Source organism: Boleophthalmus pectinirostris, unplaced genomic scaffold (assembly GCF_026225935.1).
Source record: "Boleophthalmus pectinirostris isolate CB_2022bp ecotype Guang Dong unplaced genomic scaffold, ASM2622593v1 HiC_scaffold_8, whole genome shotgun sequence".
Taxonomy (NCBI): domain Eukaryota; kingdom Metazoa; phylum Chordata; class Actinopteri; order Gobiiformes; family Gobiidae; genus Boleophthalmus; species Boleophthalmus pectinirostris.
In genome coordinates, this window is record NW_026571515.1 from 16,756,416 (window position 1) to 16,779,149 (window position 22,734).

The 22,734-nt window shown below is 43.4% G+C and overlaps 1 protein-coding gene across 1 annotated transcript; it reads left to right on the top strand.

The window, feature by feature from the left end:
- Nucleotides 1-201: 201 nt before the first annotated feature.
- Nucleotides 202-19,231, top strand: LOC110158105 (IQ motif and SEC7 domain-containing protein 2-like). The gene is made up of 22 exons (XM_055165897.1): nt 202-613; nt 1,423-2,608; nt 2,856-3,573; nt 4,413-4,637; nt 4,817-4,888; nt 6,652-6,801; nt 8,805-8,979; nt 9,131-9,262; nt 9,334-9,507; nt 9,630-9,725; nt 9,907-10,244; nt 10,318-11,520; nt 12,702-12,860; nt 13,377-13,499; nt 14,089-14,255; nt 15,561-15,700; nt 16,523-16,648; nt 17,116-17,215; nt 17,723-17,884; nt 18,030-18,200; nt 18,466-18,515; nt 18,587-19,231. Exons 2-22 carry the CDS (start codon nt 2,326-2,328, stop codon nt 19,229-19,231), a joined length of 5,409 nt encoding a protein of 1,802 aa, XP_055021872.1. The 5' UTR covers nt 202-613; nt 1,423-2,325.
- Nucleotides 19,232-22,734: the final 3,503 nt, after the last annotated feature.

Genomic DNA, 22,734 nt, shown 5'->3' on the forward strand with positions numbered 1-22,734 from the left:
TCTCCAAGCCTGATCATGTGACTGAGCTGCGGAGCCAGGAGAGGAAGCACCGCAGAGGAAAGGAAACGAGGAGATGAGCGAGGAGAGAAGGGAGCAGCAGAGAGGAGGCATCATCGGCTGCTGCAACAAGGAAACCAATTAGGACAGGACTGTGAAATAGATATACAAGGAGACACACAAGGGGACAGTCAAGGAGACGACGGGGAGCAACTGCAGGAAAAAATCAGGCTCAAATCCATGAATTTCTGACGTTACACCAGACCGACGGCATCTGAGGATAAACCAGGACTGAACCGGGAGGAAACTGGGACTAAATCAGGATTACAGCAGAACTAAACCAATACTGCAACAGGACTAAAGCCAAGACTAAATCTCAGTCAGCACTAAACCAGATCTAAATCCAGCGACAGCCTCTTCTATACACAGTACAATGCAGTGGAGTCTATTCAGTGGAGTCTATTGGATTGTGGGATCTAACCAGGCCTGGACCAGAATCAGAACCGGTCTGAATGTGTTCTGAGCCGATCCAGGCCCAGTTCTGATTGAAGTGAGGCCTAAGGCTGAAAATGGGCCACAACCGACAGCATGCTGCAGTTTACCCAGAGACTCTCAGGTAAGAGACCAGATCGGAGGAAAACCGGGTCTAAAGCAGGTATGAAATAGGCCTACATCTGGCCTGATATAAAATGATTCAGGCCTAAATTAGTTCTTATCTGGGTCTACACCAGGTCTTATCCAGGATTAAACTAGGTCTGAACCAGGCCTAAACCAGATCTTGACCAGGTCTAATCCAGGTCTAGCCTTGTTTAATTTCTGTATCACATTGATTAACTGAACCGACCAGTGTGGCCCTACTGCAGTTTGTGTGAGCAGCACAGTGAGAGGATTTGAAATTAAAATGAAAGCGATTATTCCCATGAGCCCCACGTCTGTCTGTGTGAGAGGGAGAGGTGGAGTGAATTTTAACACGTCCAGACTATTCTGTGGCCAGAGAGCATTTTTAGGCACAACCTCAAGCAGCTTCAAATTAACAGCGAGAGGTGTGCTAAATGCTCCTGCCCCGGTAGAGTAACTGCCCCTATGGGACAGTCCTAACTGCCCCTGTGGGGGAACAGCTGTTTACTGTGGTAAATCTGGATTATAGGTATGATAAATGCTCCAACCAACTCCAGGCCAGGGGTCATTTTATTTCTAGTTCTTGCTGTGTTTTGGAGTTTTTTGGAGATTTACCCATTGAAGCAATTGAGAGTAAAATAAAAACATAACCAGAAAATGAAATCCAGATAAATACTCTGTAGTAATAACTGTCTGTAAGCTGTTGATCTAATATCTGGGTTTGTGGCGTTGACTTACATTTATATCATTGTAATAATGTATTATTTTTTATTATTCATTATAAGAGATTTCTTTTTATTTTCACAGACCCAGGAGTGTACCAGAACTAACTCAGACCCAGAGCTGATTTCCACCAAGTCCATTCTAAAGTCTGAGTTCCAGAGGGTTCCAGGTCCCATTTCAAGTCCTGGATCTCAATCAGAACCATGTTGAGCCTGATTACAGTCCGCGCCTATAGGATTCACACTGGGCTCCTGGATCCATCCTGATCCGGGACAATACCAGATCCTCAGATCTAGTTTAGACTCTGGAGCATCTATAGACTGGGACTTTTGGACTGTTTTTAGACCCAGAACCAAGTCTGGACCCACAAATACCTGTCTGGACTAGTTTAGATCCAAAGAGACCTTACTACCCGAATTTTAGATCTGAAATGTGGGTTTCATTTTAGACTAAGGATGGTCCAGCAGCAGGCCCTGGTCTACAACTATCTTTTCAGCAAAACATGGAGTCACTCACTGAACAAACTTTTTAATTGACCATTCCACCCTCCCTTCTCCCAAACTCTCCTTTTCTAGCTCCTTCCTCTCCTCAGACTCCCCCTCCTGCTCCCTTTCTTTCTGGACTCTACACAATAAATCTCCCTCCTCGTATGCAGCGATTCACAAACTGGTTTTACTCCAGATGCCCTTCCTGCAGCTTGGTGTGGCACAAATAGCACAAATGGCTCTGTTAATCAATAGACTGAAGATCTGGATTTGGACTAACTGCACCAAACTAGACTTTGTGTAATCTTACCAACGCCTAGACGTCTGTTAGATCTCCAACTTTTGTAGTTCCACCAAAACTACTTTCTGTTGATCTAGTGCCAGCAACAGACCAGAACTGGACCATTCCAAGGTCTGTTGAAGGACTACATAAACTTAACCTCAATCCTATGTTTCTCCAGCTCCACTGTAGCACTGTAGGTCCGGCCACGAGAGACTAAAGATGGATGGTACAGGGTCTAGTCCGGGTGCTCAAAGTCCGGAAAGTCCAAACCGGGCCGTGGAGTACCTCCTAGAACTCAACCACATCATCGACTCCCAGCAGAAACTTCTAGAGTCGCAGAGGAAACGAATCCAAGAGTTGGAGGTTCAGCTGGAGCGGTTAAGCCAGGAGAACCAGGACCTGAGGAACCAGGACCGGAGTCAGTCACAGGAGCAAACCAACACCGGGAACATCCAGACCAACTCAAACCCAGAACCACGGCAGAACCAGAACCAGCCCAAAGGTGAGTCCTACCTCTTCCCAAACCCCTTTTCCATCTCCTCTCTCTCCTCAAACATGCCTCTGAGCCCCCCCCCCCCTCCCCACGCACTTCACTGGTACTTGAATACAGGGTAGGTTAGATTTATACCAGGGTTAGAGGTTTTTGCTGATTGCTAAAAAACAAACAAAGGCCAAGAACCAAACAGTTGTTCCATGTGTTAAAGTTCCAGTGATAAACGTGACTCTGACCCTATTTGTTTTATCCACAGCCCGTCCTGAACCTCCTCCTCCCCCTCCTCTGCCTCCAACCATCACTCTTTCCAAAAACACGAATAAGACCAGCTCTGGACCAGCCAAAACCAGTTCTGGATCCACCAAAACCAGTTCTGGACCAGCCAAGACTTGCTCAGTCCCAGCACGACCCTCTGAATCGTCCTTAAAGAACCCCAAAGCCCAAGACTGTGGCTCTAAACCTCGGATCTGTATAAACTCGCACAGTGTGGAATTGAAGGCCCAAGATAGCAGCTGCCGGACACCGTCTGTGTCAGCAAAGGTTTGCTCGGTGTCTAGTACTAACTCAGAACTCAACTCCAAAACTACAGAGATTTCATCAAAGACGGCCGAGTTCTCCTCCAGGACCTTCGAGTTCTCCTCCCGAGGCCCAGTCCTCACCAAGACCGAGTCCGGGTCCAAAGCCCACTTCCAGAGCCACTTCTCGTACAGCAGCAGTGTGGCTAATGTTAGCTTCCAGATCCCAGCCCCTGCCACATCCTCCTCTGGTCCAATGGAAGCCCCACCCCCACCCCCCCTTCCAGTGCGCACGCACATAAACACCCATGTGAACACCCATGTGAATGCCCACGTGCGCACTCGCACCTCAACTGGGACCAACACCAACTTTGTGGAGAAAGAAAAAGAACGACTTGAGCGACTCCATCGAGTTAATGCAGCTAACAATGTCCATGCACACACACTGCATGGCAACAGGTGAGTTCATTAGTCCATCAACACCGTCCTGTAGCTTGGGACCTGTCAGAAGGGCTCCTGAGCCAGTAGAAATGGAACATACTAAGCTGAATAAGTCAAGTTGCATTTATTACATGTCTATGTACAATCTGTCTATGAATGCTGGTGTGAGTGTGTGGTGGTCTGAGGTGGCAGTGGTGCAAATTGACAGCTTTTTTAGTCTAACAAGGGGCAACTGTGGCTACAGAAGGAGCTCACTTCCATGCATTGGAAAACCTCTGAGTATTTTGAAAGACAATTTAATTCTCATCCATTATGATTATCTTTGTGCATTAAATAACTGAAGATAATACATGTTTTATGTGCAAACAAACTGCACCCAAGTCACAGTCTCCAGTAAGCTCATGCTAACAGTTTGTCTCAGACCAATAGGAGACTGAATATAGTAATTATTGCTTTCTGCTGTGCGTCCAAGCGTCCACTGTCAGCGCATATGTAGATTCTGCTGTGTACTGCTATGTATTACTGCAGTGTACTACTGTGATATACTGCAAGTACTTCAGATGCTGTTTCTGTTAGTGCAGGTGTGTATTGTCTCATTAATCTGTGCTGCCGTTTGTCGCAGTCTCTTCCCCCTCCGCAGTACTGCCCCATTTACACAGAACAGCAGCACCCAACTGCTAAACAGAGTACTGCTGTACACAGCTGTTACCACGTACTGCAGTACTGGACAGTTTTAGAAAGTAGTGTGATACTTCACTGTCTCTACAAAGCACTGCAGTACTGAGGGGTTTGGTACATGGGTGATTACTATAACTGACCTGTGTTTTAAATGTTGTTTATTATTATTTTTTGTACAGGTGTCACTCCTCCACTTCTTGCCGCTCCCCGCCCTCCTCATGTATATCCCCGCCCACCTCATGTGTTTCCCCGCCAACCTCCTGTATGTCCCCACCCACCTCCTGCATAACCCCTCCCTCTTACCCCGGGTCATCATCCAGTCTTCCTCCAAACAGCTCCTTCCATCAGTTCTGCTGCGCATCCAGACTCTTGCACCTGCCCCCTCCACCAAGCAAGCACTCCAGGTATGCTCTAACCTGTCCCAAATCTGAAACACCATTTCTCCCCCCAAAACACGTGTGGATACTCTAGCCTGATTCATGTCCTTTAAAAACCCTTCAGACCTGTACAGATCCTACTGAAACTAACCGTGTCCCTCTAAACCTGTTATGATCCCTCTTATCCATGTGCTGTGTATTTTCAGGGAGGACGAAGATGATGATGTTGCTCATCAGTTCTGTTGCCCTGCCTCCGAGTGCAGTAGCCCCTCCTCCAGGTAACCATGGCAATGGGGATACAAAGATACAAAGAGCCAAGAGGACAGAGGACGCAAGGACCAGTGGAGTGACAGCGACCAAGATTCAAAAATGAATAAAACTGTTTACACTGAGTGGAACCGGAGTGAATGTGATTCAGTTGGATCTAGCCCTAACCAGGTCTAAACAGACTTTCAAAGAACTCTCTGTTAAAAGCATGAAGCCTATCTCCATCAGCCACCAAATACCCCAGGAGCAAAACTGGATACAACATTCTTTGAACAACAGACAAGAGAGAAGTGGACATGGGACAGAACAGAGTGGACACTGTGTCTCTAACCTGGATTTACTTTCACAACAAAGTATTCTTTTAAATACAGGATTAAATCAGGACAATGACCACCTGAAAAAACAGGAGCGCATCAGGCCTACACCATAACCTATCCAGGAGTAAATTAGGCCTAAACAAGGTCTAATCCAGGAGAAAAGGGTCTTAAACTGATCATTGAAGAAAGTTAGTCTCAGGGCTGACACTCACTGACAGAATACCACTCTTACTCATACATTCATTCACTCTGGGATGATACAGTTTGTGGGAGTAAATCCAGGGTAGAATCATGACTTCTTGTTTGGGTTTGAGTTTGTTCCCTCACACAAACTGGGAAGGCTTACTGTACTCACTGTGTTTAAGGCCTTGTGCATTTACAGACAGCCGCGGAAGTGCCATCCTTCATCTCATTTCTAGTGTAAATATTATCTTGTGTAAAATGGAGGAACTGTCTGAGAGAAATAAAGATAATGATGCTCTATATTCTGCAGATCAATAAAGTCTATCTGAACCAGAAACGTGTCGCTCAGAACACTTACTACACCTTATTTGAGATTGTCCAAATTTGAGGAGGTTTATAGCCTGCAGTTCCTCAGTGGGCCAGCAGAGGGACCTCATGGAATCTGTAGGAGGGTGCAGTGTTGCCGGGAGACAGTTTCTATGGAGACGGAGACGGTTGCTGTGGAGACGAGCAGCAGGAGGAAGAGGAGGAGGAGGCGACGCAGTCCCACTCACTGCTGCTGTTCACAACAGCACAAGTATTATACATAGATTTCGACTTCATTTTGCTGATTTTACAGTACTGATACTTATTGTACTGCAAATAGTACTGCACTAACATCTTATTTTTCTATTGTGTAGTGATTGTCATTCATGCACTGTCTTTGTTTACGAGATTAGAAAATACTCGCATACGACATATTAGACAATTCTAATGAAAAAGAAAAGAAAACAAACAAACAAAAAAATTATACTTACTGGCTATATATTTATTTTACTGTGGGCTACTTTAACTTTTGCGGTGACACTTTTAAAGCATAAATTCAAGTCGGATACAAATATGAGACATAAGCTGTGAAAAGAGCCTGTGAGTCAGTGTGAACCAGGTGGGACCGTCGCACCTCCTGGAATCACCGCCTCAGCTGTCATCTCAATGTCATCTGATCCATGTCTAACCCTGCCTCGTACCATTAGGCTATATCACATAATAACAAACAGCCCTATGAGGCAGAACCACATCTGAATAGGGCCAAAACAACAAAACCACCCGCCAATCTCAGACGGGCACGTGACACACCGCCGGAAGTCCGCACCTGCCTACAGCTCTGCGTCAGAAGGGAATAGGAGCGAGGAAAGGAGAGAGAGAAGGACACTTAGATGGAGGAGAGAGAAGGCAGGACGGAGGAGGCGTGACGTAAGAGCACCAGCACACTTCGCACGCGCCATCTGCCTCAGAACCTGCGCTCATGGACCAGAACCGGACCGCAACACCCGCGCCCTGAGCCCCTTTCCCGTGGTTCCGAGATTGTTTTCTCGCGGAGTCATGTGGTGCATCAATTGCGCGTCGGATAAAACACCAGCGCTCAACAACAAGCTTCTGTTCAGGTATGATTTGAGTATAAACTGTCTTTGAACCTTATTTACGCCGAATCTGACCCGGACCAAACCCTATTCGGTCTCTGGGACCAGGACCTGTCGCTGTCAGCATCATTAAACCCTGTTAAATCTGGTGCGAGCGACTCGAATCCGCGCTCCCCGCCGCATCACCGCGACACTCTGTATCTCTCTGTCTTTTGGTCTTGGTGAGGTGTATGCCGTTTTAATGTTTATTCTGTTTTGTACGGAATTGAATCCTCTTTTAGACCTGACTCAGCTTTGGGTTAGTCCTGGTTTGATTTTGGATTTAGTGTTGGTTTTACTTCAGTGATTTATGCCAGTGTGTGCCGCGCAGTGCCGCCTCCTGCCGTGCGTGTGGTTTGTAACTGCGACATGGGCCCTGGTCCAGGTCCGGATTCGGTTTAAACCAAATTGGCATTTGGTTCATTGGAGTCACGTGACAGTTATCTATTCACACACTGGATTGTTTGAGACAGGTGAGCTGATTCTGGGTCCTGCTGTGTCCAGGTTCAGATAACAGTCCAAGTTAATGGCTGAACTTCAGAATGTTTAAATACCGTTTGTTTTATTGTGTTCAAGAAGTCTTTACTGTTCACTTTACTCCAGGCTTACCTGTACCCCACCTCAGGCCTGCAGATGAACTGTAATAGAGTCACTCAGGGTCATATGTGAGTTTTTCTGAATACTCAGGCCTACAGCACTGACAGATATAGTTAGGTCTATAATGTCTGCTTTGGACATTTTTCTTATAGAATGTACAGGAACTAAACTTAAGTACAGTCTTAAGCTGAAACTATTTTGACACTGACATGGGCTAAAGCAGTTATAACTCAAGATTAATTATGTAAATAGACCTGCTGCAGATGGATCAGTGGTACTTTCTTGGTGAAGTGAACCAGCCCCCACCACGCACTGGTGGAGTTTTTCACTCAATTTAATTTTGCACAGTTAAATAACATGTATGCCTCATAGGATCATACAGACTTTATGATTTGATCTAAAAGCCTGGAAATAAAACAGTTCTAAGCAAATGGATAAAAGCCCAGGGCAGGGCATGAGTCCCCTCCTCAGAAAGGAGAGGTCCACTCCCATAGACAGCACTTTAGATGTGATGTAAAGATAAGGTCCAGTCACCACTGGAGTATCTACGGAGAGTAATCGAATAGCCACATAACATTTAGTAACACAGAGAGCAGTTTGGAGTTTGTGCTGTGAGTGACAGCAAACACATCATCAGCATGTCTTTCAACTGTTAGATTGGACAAAGGACTGTTTAGAATTTACCCTCCTGAGTCTAAACTATAACTTCCCCCATAGACCCGTGCAATTCCACATGTGCCCAGATCCATCACAGAAGAGTTTTGGTAGAATTATTTATGCCAGACCGAGGCATTAACAGCACATTCAGTTCTGTATCATTTCTTTTTGCTGACGAAATGTTTTAAATATTACATTTGCATTTAAATTCATACAGTAGTCACACATTATCTGTGGAAGAGTCACACGACAGTGGACCCAGTTTGAACCAGTTCAGAGAGAAACATATGAACTACAGCCCCAGGCCTCAGCCTCCCAAACACACACACTCTACCCCCCTCTGGTAGTACTCAGTACACACGGAGTACACACAACACATACGACTACACATCACTGATGTACACACTCTACGCTGGTCTACACTGCAGTATATCCATACATGTGATTCATATTTTTATCTGAATAAAAACTTTCCAGTCAAAACCTTTTCCAGTCAAAACCATTGTTACGGCTGTTGCACTGTGTGTAGTATATCATTTTCCATTTGGTGTTAAAAGTGCTTTTTCCCTTTGCCCTTTCTGATGGTACCTTCTGTGTTTCCCACTGTGGCGCTGCTTATGTGACTCTGGCTATTTTCATATTGTGTGATATGAAAATCACCATGATTTAAAGTACACTTTAGGCTATATGAATATTCTTTAAAAAAATAATTCATATTACCATTGTGTTTTCAGTCCGGACCAGGCCCACTGCGCCGAAGCCACCATGATGCCCTTTGACCCATCCTCTTTCTCCTCTCCCTTTCATCGCCATGGCAATAGTCCCTTGCCCCTTCGCCATAGCAACAACCCTCTGCACCGCCCCTGTGACCCATGTGACCCCTACTGCTCTGCCCACAAACTCACTCAGGTAACGCTGGCATTAGCACATCTGCACCTGATCTATACCTAATCATTACCAGTGGACCACGATCAATCCTGTTAATTCTGCAGTTTAAGTGTGAAAAGTAAAGTGTCTTCCTACATAAAACCAAACCTTTCCCTTTAACATGACCCCCCAGGGCTCTGTGTCCCCCGTGTCTCCCCCTGCTCCTGGGCTCACCTGGGCTCAGAGGAGACTGCAGTCTGCCAGTGTGGCTCTCAGAAACCAAGATGAGGACTATGAGCTGTCCACAGATCTGCAGGATAAGACAGTGAGTATTGAGCGCTCGCTTTAGTGTAATCTAATTTTAAGCAAGTCCAATGGTGATTTGTACCTGTGCAGGTGGAGATGCTGGAGAGGAAGTATGGTGGGCAGTTTGTCACCCGCCGAGCAGCACGGACCATCCAAACAGCCTTCAGACAATATCGAATGAGGAAGAACTTCCAGCGACTGCGGAGCTCTGCTTCTGAGAGCCGCATGACCCGCCGCATTATCCTGACCAACATGAGGTCCCAGGTACGACTGGGCAGGGGGCACAAGATTGGAGCAGACAATAGATATAGCAATAATCTATCTATTTATATAAATCTAAGCTAAACATGTTACATGAGAGAAATGAAGGATATGTGTTTTAACAGTACTCGTTTGAAGAGCGACTTCCTCAAGGTCAAGGGTCTCCAGGTCAGCAAGGCTCAGAGGTTGGGGGAGATCTGGAAGATTCTTTCTCCAAAGCGGTACAGTATTCACTACTCTCTCCTCACAAGACAAAAAAAAAGCACAGACTGGATTGTTTGGGTCAAACCTGAAGGGGGAATCATGATCTAGTACTATTGGCATGTTCTGACTGGCCCCACTAACCTGACAAACCTGACAAACACTTACCATAGCCTAATAACAGTCTTGGTCTTCCTAAAGGTGGCGTCCTTGGCTGACTCTATGGACGACTCCCTGACCTGTCAGTCCCAGTCTGGTCTGGACTCTCAGGACCCTCCTGAGGACAGTGCGGAGGAGACACCCGAAGACAGTCCAGAGGAGGACAGCCCAGATGAGGACAGTCCAGATCCAGAGCAGTACCAGGGCTACCGCTGCTCTCTGGGGCCCGGCTCTAGCTCTGATACAGAGTTCTGGTCTGGAGACAGAGAGAGCTCCAGGAGCGGCTCTAGACGGGGGTCCAGGGGAGGCACTGCACCAGGGCACCTGCCTGTTCTCACCATAGAACCCCCCAGCGACAGCTCTGTGGACATGAGCGACCGGTCAGTACCGCCCCCTCCTGATCCATAACTGTCTGAATTGTCCCTACTGAACATTAATGTGTTTCTGTTTTAGCTCTGAACGTGGATCGATTGGGCGCCTCGTCTATGAGCAGGATTCTTCAGTGGATCGAGGGGCAGAGGGGGAGGTCCGTAGTGAAACTGGAGGAGAGACAGCAGGAGAGGAGGAAGAGGACAGCCCAGAGGAGGAGGAAGAGGAGACCCGTGACGAAGGAGACTCAACTGAAACTGAGTCTCTGCAGGGGACCATCAAACACAAACCCAACCAAAACCAGGCTCAGGGACAAACCAGGGTCCCAGCTCCTCTGCCCATACCCTCAGCCCGCACTCTGCCCCCACACCCACTCACTCACCCTCAGCCCCACCCCCAGATCCACACTCACCCACAGCACCCCCTCCTGCCCCACCTTCAGCACAGCGCCCCCTACTCTCAAATGCATCATCCACACCAGCCTTATGTCCAGCACTATCTGCACAGCCAGGGATACAACCAAAACCAAGTCTACAGTCAGATCCATGGATTCCACCCTCACGCTCACCCCCAACTCCTCGCACACACCTGCCCACAGAGTTGCCCCCAAAACCTACCACCGCTGCCTGCCTCATTCCCTGAGCACACATGTCTCCAGCAGAAGCCCCACTATCCACAAAACTTGCCTCAGCAAAGACCCATTCTGCCCCCACACCCAATGCATAACCATCCCCCAATTCACAACCACCCCCAGAACTACCCTCAGGTCCATCCCCATAGTCACCCCCTGAACCATGCTCATTTTGCCCCACACCAGATTCACAGCTTTCCCCAGGCTGACCCGCACTTCCACCAGCTTCCTCCTCAGATGCCTCCTCAAATGCCTCCTCAGATGCCTCCTCAGATGCCCCCTCAGATGCCTCCTCAGATGCCCCCTCAGATGCCCCCACAGCTTCCCCCATTACCACATTTGCCCCATTTGCCCCCTCAGTGCTGCCCCGAGCCACCAGTCTCACCTCACCCTTTACTGTCCTCGGACGGCGATAATGATAGCGTCCAATCAGCGACCACGAATTCCAACGATGATACAACCACGACAGCCAATCACAGCTCTGGCTCCTCCTCCCGCGATAGCCAGCCAATGGGAGCGCTCACGGGGATGGGGGGCGGGACTCTGGGCAAAATGACCTACCAGAGGGAAAGCAGAAACAACTGGGACTCTCCTGCGTTTAACAATGACGTGGTTCAGAGACGACAGTATCGCATCGGACTCAACCTCTTTAACAAGTGAGTACTCCCTTGAAGCTTATCTCCAACCAGCAGATCTAAATAAAAGTTTAGACTTAGACAAACTTTATTGATCCACAAGGGAAATTATTCCGGCACAGTAGCTCACACATCACAATATCTTCCTGGGACCTGGAGAAAAAAGTGTATTAAGTATATTTTTTGTGATTTCCTATCTATTTGGAGGTAAATGAACACCTTAGCATTTAGATTTTGTTCATTTTATTTGGACTTATAAGATTTTAGTGTTAAATCCATGTGAAATACAACAACCTAACAAAAACAACTTTTTTGATGGCCAACATCTCTGATGAGCTTTTTCAGTTGCCTCAAAAATTTTTTAGACTTCCTTTTAATTTCTTTCTTTCTTTAGTTTTTTTTTTCTTATCATAGTGCAGCCACAAACTATCTCCTATTGAGTTCATTTTGTATTCTGGACATGATAGTACCCTATAATCCACCAGTCCTATTTAGGCAGAGGAACCTAGTTCCCCCATTAAGAGTCTATCTCAAAACACTTGAAAGATAGACTGGTTAACTCAATGTCCACTATAAAGTACACAAATGAACGGGCCGGGTCTCAGGAGGATATATTATAATAAGTAGCAAAAATAGCAAGAGACCGATCAAATAAGGCATAATTATACAAATGCACATGTACAAATAAAAATAAAATATGGGAATACAAATATATCTCAGCTATATACAAGAAGTGGGTAAGGCGAAACAGAATATGCAAATATGAAATAATGATTGACATGATGTAGGGTTATCTATTATATAAGGATGAGTGGTATGATATGAATGTAGTCCTGTATCTCTCACTGAACCAAATCATAAACCATTGTTGTTCAACCTTTTTTTGTCACAAACCCCATAATAACAACTGCTGCTGGGACCCCCAAACACAAGAAGTGGGTCTAGCCTTTTTATGTTAATGCATAAATATTACATTTTCCCTCCATATCATCTGAAATCCTTCCGTAATTCTCCCTACCTTTGATAATCACTGTCATAAGCAACCATAATCAAATCAATGCACAAAAAAGCTACATGAAATTAAATTATCAGAAAGCCTCTCTCTCCCCAGACACTTCCTACATCCGCTCTTCCCTCTCCTCAGACACCTCTCTGCTCCTAATGCATACTGTAAGTTGATGATGTGTTTCTTGTGTGCACAGAAAACCAGAGAAGGGTGTGCAGTACCTGATCGAGCGTGGGTTTGTGACGGACTCTCCTCTGGGCATCGCACGCTTCATCCTTGAACGAAAAGGGCTGAGCCGACAGATGATCGGAGAGTTTTTGGGCAGCAGACAGCAGTTCAACAAAGATGTGTTAGAGTGAGTAAACAGCGTGGAATCGGTCCTGTTGCAGATTAAAGTAGAGCTACTCAATACTCTACAATACTCTCGCTGTTTTTAAATGGCCCATGTTGTGCTATTTTCACATCTTTTTTCCCCTAATGTGTTATAATATTGTTTCCTCATCACAAACATACCTGGAGCTGTGGGGTTTTTTGTCATTTACACATGATTAACATACAAACCCTGCATATTTAGGCTTCGTTCTTCTCTCTCTTCCACCTTCTGATATCATATGGTAATACAGAAAGTGCTCCACTGTGTTTTTAAACACCATACACCTTCATTAGGAGCTTTTGGATAGTTTCAACCCTGGGATTTCCAGTCAATACTAAACTAATGGTAAAAGGAGCTGTTAAATCTGGATTACTCATGTGTGAATGAAACAAAATACAACTCCAGGTTTGTTTTTGAGGTTGTAACAACATTATAACATAAAGCTCACAAAAGCCATTTTTGCATTACATAGGACCTTTAATGCCTTTTGTTGTGCAGATGCGTGTTGGAGGAGATGGATTTCTCTGGGATGGATGTAGACGAGGCTCTGAGAAAGTTCCAGGCTCAGATCAAAGTGCAGGGAGAGGCTCAAAGAGTAGAGCGGCTAGTGGAAGCTTTCAGGTACTGCAATATCCTACTAATAATACTAGCACTACTAGTATATTACCTGACCAGCCAGAGCCACACACTTTGACAAAACTTTACGAAGACGAGTGGATCTGGAGCTGTATCCTGTCTCCCTGATTACAGAGGGCATGATTGACAGGTGGATTAACCATTCAGATTGACGCATGCTCCATTCACTTCAAAAACAAACCTACAAAAGTTAAAAAGGGGAAAAAACAGCACAGATGTTCGCGTGATCCACATTCAAATCCGAACTATTATTTCTCAGGTAAAAGAAGTTATATATTTTGTTCTGAATGTTACAAGAATTTTGGAGAGGAGACTTCTCTCACAGTCTCTCCTCTTCTCCACAGTCTCACACAAAAAACGTGATACAAATACAAAAGGCTGTGGTTGGACCATCTCAAGTTTGGACAAAAGATTTTCATGTTCTGTGGTCCGATTCCAGTCTTTTCTGGATTTGAACAGAATCTAGAAGGGACTGGCTGGTCAGACAAACTACTACATTTACTGCAGTTTTCTTCATCTGTCACAAAAATGTTACTTAGATACACGTGTTTTGTATTTCTGTATGTATTTGCAGTCAGCGGTACTGTATGTGCAACCCCGTCCTTATCCGACAATTCCAGAATCCAGACACTATCTTCATTTTGTCCTTCGCGATAATTTTACTGAACACAGACTTGTACAGTCCGAGTGTGAAACCAGAGAGAAAGATGAAACTGGAGGACTTCATCAAAAACTTACGAGGTGAGTAGGACTTGTGAAAAGAAGCACTTAATTAAAAACATTCAGTCTTTTAAAATGTAAAATGGACAAACTTTAGTATTAAGAAATTATTTGGACACACAGCTCAAACATCACACGTCAGAGCAAAAATATAAATTGTCATAATAAAATCAAAATAAGTAGCAAAAATAGTAAGAGACTAGTGTCAGATAAGGCATAAGTATTATATACAGTATGTACAATAAAAATATAGAAATACAGTAAATATAGTCTATATACAGTCAGTATAAATATATTTTTGCTTACAGGATTACAGTAGGTATGTACTCACTGTGAGTATTATGTTTTACAAAATGTTGTAATAGGATGCTCTTGTGAGTGAGAGCTTTCAAATACCTTTCCTTTTTAAAAAAAAAATAAATGTCACTGAGAGGAGCAGCTCCAGTGTTGTAGCGTCAGACTGTTTCCCAGCCCTGTGGTCTCTGTGTGGAGGACAAAGATGAGTGGGACGCTCTGTGGATGTGATGAGAAATTTCTGCAGTGAAATAGTGCAGCTGTGAGTTGTATGAATATACGGATAAGAACATTTTCTTTTATTATGGTAAATAATCACATTTTTATATAGCGCTTTTCCACCTTCAAGTGCTTTACATCAAGGAACCATTCACCCACAAACCAACCTGTGGGTCAACTAGTGATGTTGGTGAACTGCCAACCTTCGGATCAGTGGACAAATGTTCTTCCAACTGAGCTACTGTCGCCCTGATTTATTATCATATAAATATGCAAAAATGACAGTGAAATACCGAAGCATCCTCACAACCAAATCTACAGTGTAGCCCTGGGGTTTTCTCATTTTCAGTAATGACCCATATTATGCTAAATTCTGTTTTCTGTTATAATCATCAAAACTTTCTTTACTTAGGCAGAGTTCTTCTCGAAAACAGAAAACACTTTGTTCCACCTTGTGATGTCATGTAGTCATACAGGAAGTGCACCATTGTGTTTTTTTCCATACACCTTCACTTGATTCATTTTGGGTGATATCAGCCCTGGCATTCCCAATCTCTACTGAACTAAAGGTAAAAGGGAGCTGTTACAACTACTGCTTCATGACATCACAAGGTGGAACAGAGCGTTTTGAGCTTTGAAGACGTAGACAGACTCCAACATGTGTAAACAAAATAAAACACAAGTCCAGGTTTTTGATGAGGTAACAACATTATAACATGACTAAAAGTAATATAAGACCTTTAATATTCAGTTCAGAGATACTCACTTGTATCTAGACGAGATATGTAAGCTTTCTTTACATTTCTTTTTCAGGAGTGGATAATGGCAGTGACATCCCAAGGGATTTGCTGGTGGCCATATTTGGTCGGATTCAGAAGTGGGAACTAAGGACAAATGACGATCACGTGACCCAGGTCCAGGCACTGGAGCGGATGGTGGTCGGCAAGAAACCGGTCTGTACCTTTAGTGGTTTTCTCTTTTTTTCTCTTTTTCTGTTTGAATATTTCATAAAGTACAGCACAGAGTTTGGTATAGAACATTCATAGAACAGTGAATCATTCAGTATTTATAAAGGTGTTTTTACATTATTCCCTTGAGCTTGGTGGTTGTTCTATGCTGTATTTATTCTGTTTGGGTATTTCCTTTTTTACGAGCTTTACAAAACTTAAAAGACTTACTAAAACTTATTTATCTTGATCTACAGTATAAACAATATGACATGTCTGTAAAATAACTGATCAAAAACACATGTTAAAAGTATTGGGATTAGCCTGCCCTCCTTCTGACTAAAAACAGCATTAAAAGTACTTTATATTGTTTTTGATAATCATATTTGTTAACTGCATGTAGACAGATCATATGAACATGTGCCAAAACACAAAGGCAGCTGTATTATGAAATCTAAATGTTCTTTTCAAGTTTTAATCAAGAATACACTTAATTTATAAATATTCTCTATCTAGAAGCCTTCAGTCTTCATATCTTAACCTATTTATATTATTGTTGACTACCCGACAACTCAAAGAAATGTAATGTTAGTTGCAGTCTGTTTGAGAAAGCTCAGATCCTTCCTAATTTGATCACTGAATTATGCCGTAAAAGCCATCTTAAAACATGTGGCATCTGCTTACATCAATCATCCTCACTTTATTTAAGTAAATGGTTGGAAATTTCAACTCCTAGATTGCTTGAATGCAAAATTAAGAAAATAAGGAATAGCACTTGTATTTTTAAATTGCAGCTAAAATATATACATATATGTTATATATTTCCAGGTGTTGTCACTCCCTCACAGGAGGCTGGTCTGCTGCTGCCAGCTTTACGAAGTCCCCGATCCAAACAGAGGACAGAAGTCTGGAGTTCACCAACGAGAAGTGTTCCTCTTCAATGACTTGCTGATGGTGAGCCTCTCTTCACTAAACACGGAGAAACAACACCGATTTTTCCTTTACATCCATCTCACACAATGTATTTAAAGGTGCACTATGTAACTTTTTGGCTGGAAGTCCTCCACCTGCTTGTTTCTGGAATGTTCCACAGTGTGACATTAAACAGCTCTACTTTACATTTCTTCAATTAGAGTTGGTTTTATAGCTAATACATAGAAAAACAGGAACTCTGAATGTGAGCGGGGTTGCCTTTCCACAGATGTGAACTGTAACTTGGTCTGGTTGGGTCTCCTTGATGATAGAAAGGTTTAATGCCTGTAAAACTGTGAAACATTCCTGATAAAGCAATAACATCTCCATGGAGAAAAGCGTTTGACGGACCCTCCACCAGAAAAGTTACATAATGCACCTTTAACTATATATTACTCGATTTGTGGCAGTTTACTGGTCAAGGCTCTTCATCATTATGTTATTTGCAGGTGACAAAGATATTTCAGAAGAAGAAGAACTCTGTGACCTACAGTTTCAGACAGTCCTTTCCATTAATCGACCTCCAAGTGCAGACCTTCCATAACAACTGTGAGTTCCTTTAAATCGAATATATAATATGTGTCTTCAATCCAATTCCATGATTCATTTATTTACACCTAACCTGACTAACACCACCTCTTCATCAAGGAGATCGGATATAGGCAAAACATCATGACAAATACTTCCAGTTTACTGGTCAAAACGTCACAACACCGGAACAAGCTGAATCATACTTTTGTTAAATCCAGCTGAGAGAAAAGCTTTGACAGCTTTCCCATCCACAAATGCTCAAAGCGCTTCTCTCCTTATCATTTCAAAAACAAAATAGTTTGGAACAAAAAATAGACTGAAGTACGTCCGTCTGTGTCGCCAGGTTTGATTTTGGTTTTGCATTTTCATTTTTTGACTTAAATTCAAATTTCAAACTTTGGAGGCCTGGGCAATTGCAAAATCTGGAGCCATGCCACATTTGTGAACTCAAAAAAGAATTCATCTTGCTGACCAGGTTAATTCACACTTTGTTAATGGTCAATTATTTATATTGTTGTATTTCAGTTTACCCTCATGGGATCCGGCTCACGTCTCAAACACCAGGATCCGAAAAGAAAGTCCTAATGGTTTTCAATGCTCCGAGTCACCAGGACCAAGCCCGCTTCAGTTCAGACCTGAGAGAGAGTATCGCAGAGGTGCAGGAGATGGAGAAGTACCGCCTCGAGTGTAAGAATGACATCTATAACTTTTACCTGCCTGGGTGGCATAGAGCTAACCCGGACCATTGTGTAGCCACTCAGGCTGTAGGTGCAAAATGAATTGTACTGTCTCTGTTTAATATTCTTTTAAATTATATCTGTGTTCATGGCAGCGGAACTGGAAAAACAGAAAGGACCAATCAGAGGAGAGCTTGTAAATGGTACCGGACCAATAAGAGGAGAGATGGTTAACGGGGTCCGCCCCAGTTTAGATGATTCATACGCCAATGACGGCCTTAAACGCAACGCATTAAACTCCTCTTTGAGAGATCTGACTGAGACAGGTGAGGTATCAACCCACAACCCTGAGATATACAAGCCCTGTTTGCTGCATATACTTATACATATATGTGTACTACATGTCTCTGCTGATCATGTAGTACACTGCAATGCTGTACTGTATGATTTTACACTATTTTTAACAGAGTGTGGGTTTCTTGCATAAAGAGTTCCACTTAAACAATTATTAGGCTTCACTTTGCAGTTTTTTTTATGTGTTGTTCTCTGATTGGCTCTTGTATTAACATACTGCGCTCTGATTGGTTACAGGGAAGCGTGGTCGCAGGAACAGTGTGGGTTCCCTGGACAGCACCATCGAGGTAAGTGCACATGTACAAAACTTAGGCAGGTCAAGTCTCTGTTGTTTAACCACATTGTGTCGCCCCTTTAGGGTTCCATTTTGTCAGGACCACACTGCAGAGAACAGCGCCCTCCTCAGGCTGCGCCCTTCTCACCTGTCTCTCCATCACCTGGTTTCCAGGGATACCGCTTTGGGGGTGTGCCCAAACCACCAGTCGCTGCGCCACATTCATCGTTTGCAGGACGTCGCGCAAAGATTCCGGTGCCTTTGGTGATGTCACCGCCTGTGACTCCACCCCCATTAACTCCACCCATTTCCTCTCCACCACACTACCCCGCTCCCTCTCCGCCTGTGGCCCCACCCCCTCCATATCACCTAGTCCAATCACAAGCTACCGCCAAACGGACAGTCTCTACTCCTCTTTCTCCAAGATCCCCGCTTCCTAGTCAATCACGTGTCCCCAACAGCAGCAACCAATCGTCTCGCAGCCCTGGGTATAAACTACCTCTAAGCTCCTCCCACTCTCATCCTCTGAGTCCTGCCCATTTCCTGTTCAGCGCCCCATCTGCCCGGTTGGTCCCTCAGCACTATGCCCCTCCCATGCCAGGCACTCTGGCCCCACCCCCTCGCTCGCCGCTCCCAGCAGGCGCCACAGCAACAGCATCTATGCCAACGGCAGCCATGGCAACAGGGACAATAAAAAACAAACAGAGCCGCATAAGCACCGTCGTCTAGATATTAATATATTTATACAGTTTGTCTGACTAACACTGAGTGACATCAGGGTTTGACATATAGAGATTTTAAAAGTATAAGAGACAGTACACGAGCAGAGACATCTTAACCTGTGCATCTAACACATTAAGGGATTGTCAGGGTTAGTGCAGAGGTGAATGGAGAATGTAATGAGAACAGCTTGTTCCAGGGTCAGGTTTTCTCTAGAACAGGGAAAAGAGTGTGAACAGCCCACTCAACAGTATATCAGCGCACAGAACAGAACTGCATTTTTGGAGTTATCTGAGGACTGTACAACCCGTTACCCTGCTCATGAAGGGGATTGCCAAAGTCCCTTTAGCTCACTGCGTATTGATGTGATTCTTCAGATACAGCTTTATCTTAAATACACCAGACTGTTACGACTGTGGACGCATCAATCAAACTTTTCCAATGCAGAGAAATGGTCCAGTTTGTATCTGTGTGTCAAACATCAGTTGATACTGATTCCCAGGTGGTTCCAGTGTTGACAAATCAAGGCATAAACTTTTGTTGGAACTCTCTTTGTGTTTCATCCATGGGTGAAGTCTGCTGCCAGTCTTCTGTACGATGTTGTTTACTTAAGAAAGTGTAAAACATACTTTATTTTTAAGGCAAATTTGAATATTGTTTTTTATGGACAAAGGTGAGCAGGACCAGAAGCATGAGAATCCCTCCAAAAATCAGAGTAGGATCCTATTTCATTTGTACAACACAGGGTCAATGCATGAACATCCAAGATTTTAACATGTTCTGATCTCTTGGGTATTGCATTACACACTGCCCTAATATTAAGGCTAGAGTTAAAAGGATACTTGTGTTGTGTGCAGTCAGTGTGGTACAAACTGTTTTAAAATCTTTTATGTGCACAGAATGTACCCCAGTGTGTCCAGTTGTTATTCCGTTGGTGATTGGTGTAAGATAACTCTAACCTAACTCTTGGGACAACAATCGTTTTAACTGGACAAAGGATCATTTGCGCTAAGACACATAAAACTAACAACATCAAGCATTACTTCCATATCTACAACTGAATTCACCCTCTTCCTTCCCAGCCCTTAACCCCCTGCCTGGCTTTTAAGCTTGGCGCACCTTCTTTACTCACAGAACCACAGGAATACTCAGAGGCAATGATTCCCTTTGGCTCAGACAAATGAACTCTGGGAAACTGAGTTCCTGCAGTAACTCTATAATTGGCTGTGGATGGATCAAAGCCACGTCTGACGTACACTCTTCTGATGCAAGGACAGATCTGTGTTGTGTATGTATCGTGTGCACAGTGAATGTGTGACTGCGTTTTGTTTCTATGCTCTCGAACCTTTTGAAGAGGGTTTTCTGAATGGACATTTTAAACAAACACTTCCTGCTGCCACTGATCTGGTTCAGAGCTAAAATAATGTGATTGCTTAAAAGTTTATTTTCAGATTATTTGAACTGAAGGAGTCTTTAAATGCACTTTCTGTCATCCGGGATTCTTGGATTACTGTTTATGAATGTAACTTTAAAAAGTTGGATAAAATGCCAAACCTTTAAGAGTTAATGGATAATTACTAAACCTAACCACAATGAAAAGTCCAAGGAAATATATTTGTAATAAAACTCCACTTTGGATTATTACAAAGTCAAGAGATAACCCCCAAAAACATTATTGAATTCGTACACTTTTGCACAACTTGGCTTTCTCAAACTGGTTCAATTTGAATATCTTGCTGAAATGTAATAATAATGAAGTGAGAGGGAATTAAACAGAGCAATAACAATGTGGGACTTTTTTTTTTTCACAGCCTGAAGTTGTTTCGCTTATGAATGTGTTTATTGAAGATGTCAGAGTTTCTTTTGAAGCGGCCTTTAGACTCACTCTGGACCTATCGGAACCAGTCAGACACAGTCTGAGTGAGTCCAGAACCGGTTGGGACTGATCTAACTATGACACAGCGCTGTATATTTGCTCTTGGTTTCTGTCTCCAATGTACAACTGACAATGACCAGGAGTAAGCCAGTTTTAAACCAGGTCTACACAATGATCAAAAACAGTTCACTAGAGATCAAGACTTTCCAATGTCCCTAAACATGCATGTAAATAATATACTTTACTTACTTAACTAGACTAAGTACAATCGATTAGACCTGGTCTATATCTGGATTCTTCCTGGTTTAAACAACGCTAAACAGTCTTTAGAAAAGTGCATCTGCTTCTGTGTAGTGACCATGCTCTGCCTGTGGGGGCAGTGTAGGTTGCATGTTTTTCTGCGCTGTAAATAAGAACAACATAATAAATCCAAATGTTCAATGATTGTTGTTGCCCTCCTGTTATGCCATAAAAGGCCTTTGTTCTTTGAGCCTCTACATGTTTCATCATTTTTTTTAATGTTTCACCACCACCAGTGCTTTCACCTGGTTGTTTTAGTGTTTTACTCTTTACTGTAATATTGAATTCATCAGAAAGTAGATGTGTCAAACCCAAATAACCACTAACCAAACAGGAATAAACAAGACCTATTTGAGGTTTCCATTTCATAACAGAAACATGCAAGTATATTACTCACTGCTTTCTCAGGATGTAGGCAACACGTGTTTGACAATCGCTACTGATGCTTGTTTGTAACCTGTTTTGTTTTGTATCCCATAGTTTTTGACAATTTTTCAGACTAGATTTCAGACTTGTTGTTTCTGAAAAAAGATATGGTAATTTTTCTATAGAAGTATGTCTGCCTAAGCCATATTGGTCTTGTCAAAAACAGGCCAATACTGGTCATTTACACCAGTATATTGCAGAATAGGATACACTAAAGTAGATTGCAGAATAGGAAACATTGAAGTAGATTGCAGAATAGGATACGCTAAAGGTGTCCCTTGCTTTGCCTAGAATGTTTACAAAGCACTGAAATGATCTTGCAGGCATTTTTTGCAACAAAATAGTTTTCAAAGTGGCATCATCTACTTGTATGTCTAGAGATAGATCAGTTTAATGCAAATCACTAATACTGCATATAAAACATGGAATCAAGCAGATGGCACTGGCCGACCTTCCACCTAACAAATGTTCCAGTGCACCTTTACAATCATCCTTCCAACCTGTGGGGTGAAGTGACCAAGACTTACCTGAACCAAACCAGGTTTCAAAAACTGAACATTCAAAATGTGTCTTAAATCACATACATTACACTTATATTCCACTGCACTAAAATGCTATAAATGGCAACTTATTTTCTCTGGAAAAGATGTGATTTAACAGATTAATATTAACAATCCAAAAGTGAAGCTAATAATTCATAAAATTTAGTGTAGGTTTATAATTCTGCTTTTCATGTTTTGTGGTCTATTCTTTTCTATCAGAACCTTATTTATTTATCTATATCCATCCTGAGGCGTTCCTAGATCAGTCGTGAACCACAGTCCCTCCAGCGTGTCCTGAGCACAAGATGAGTGTTACTGTGAAACTCATTTTGGAGGAAATTAATTTTAACCGCTTGTTCTTTCATTGG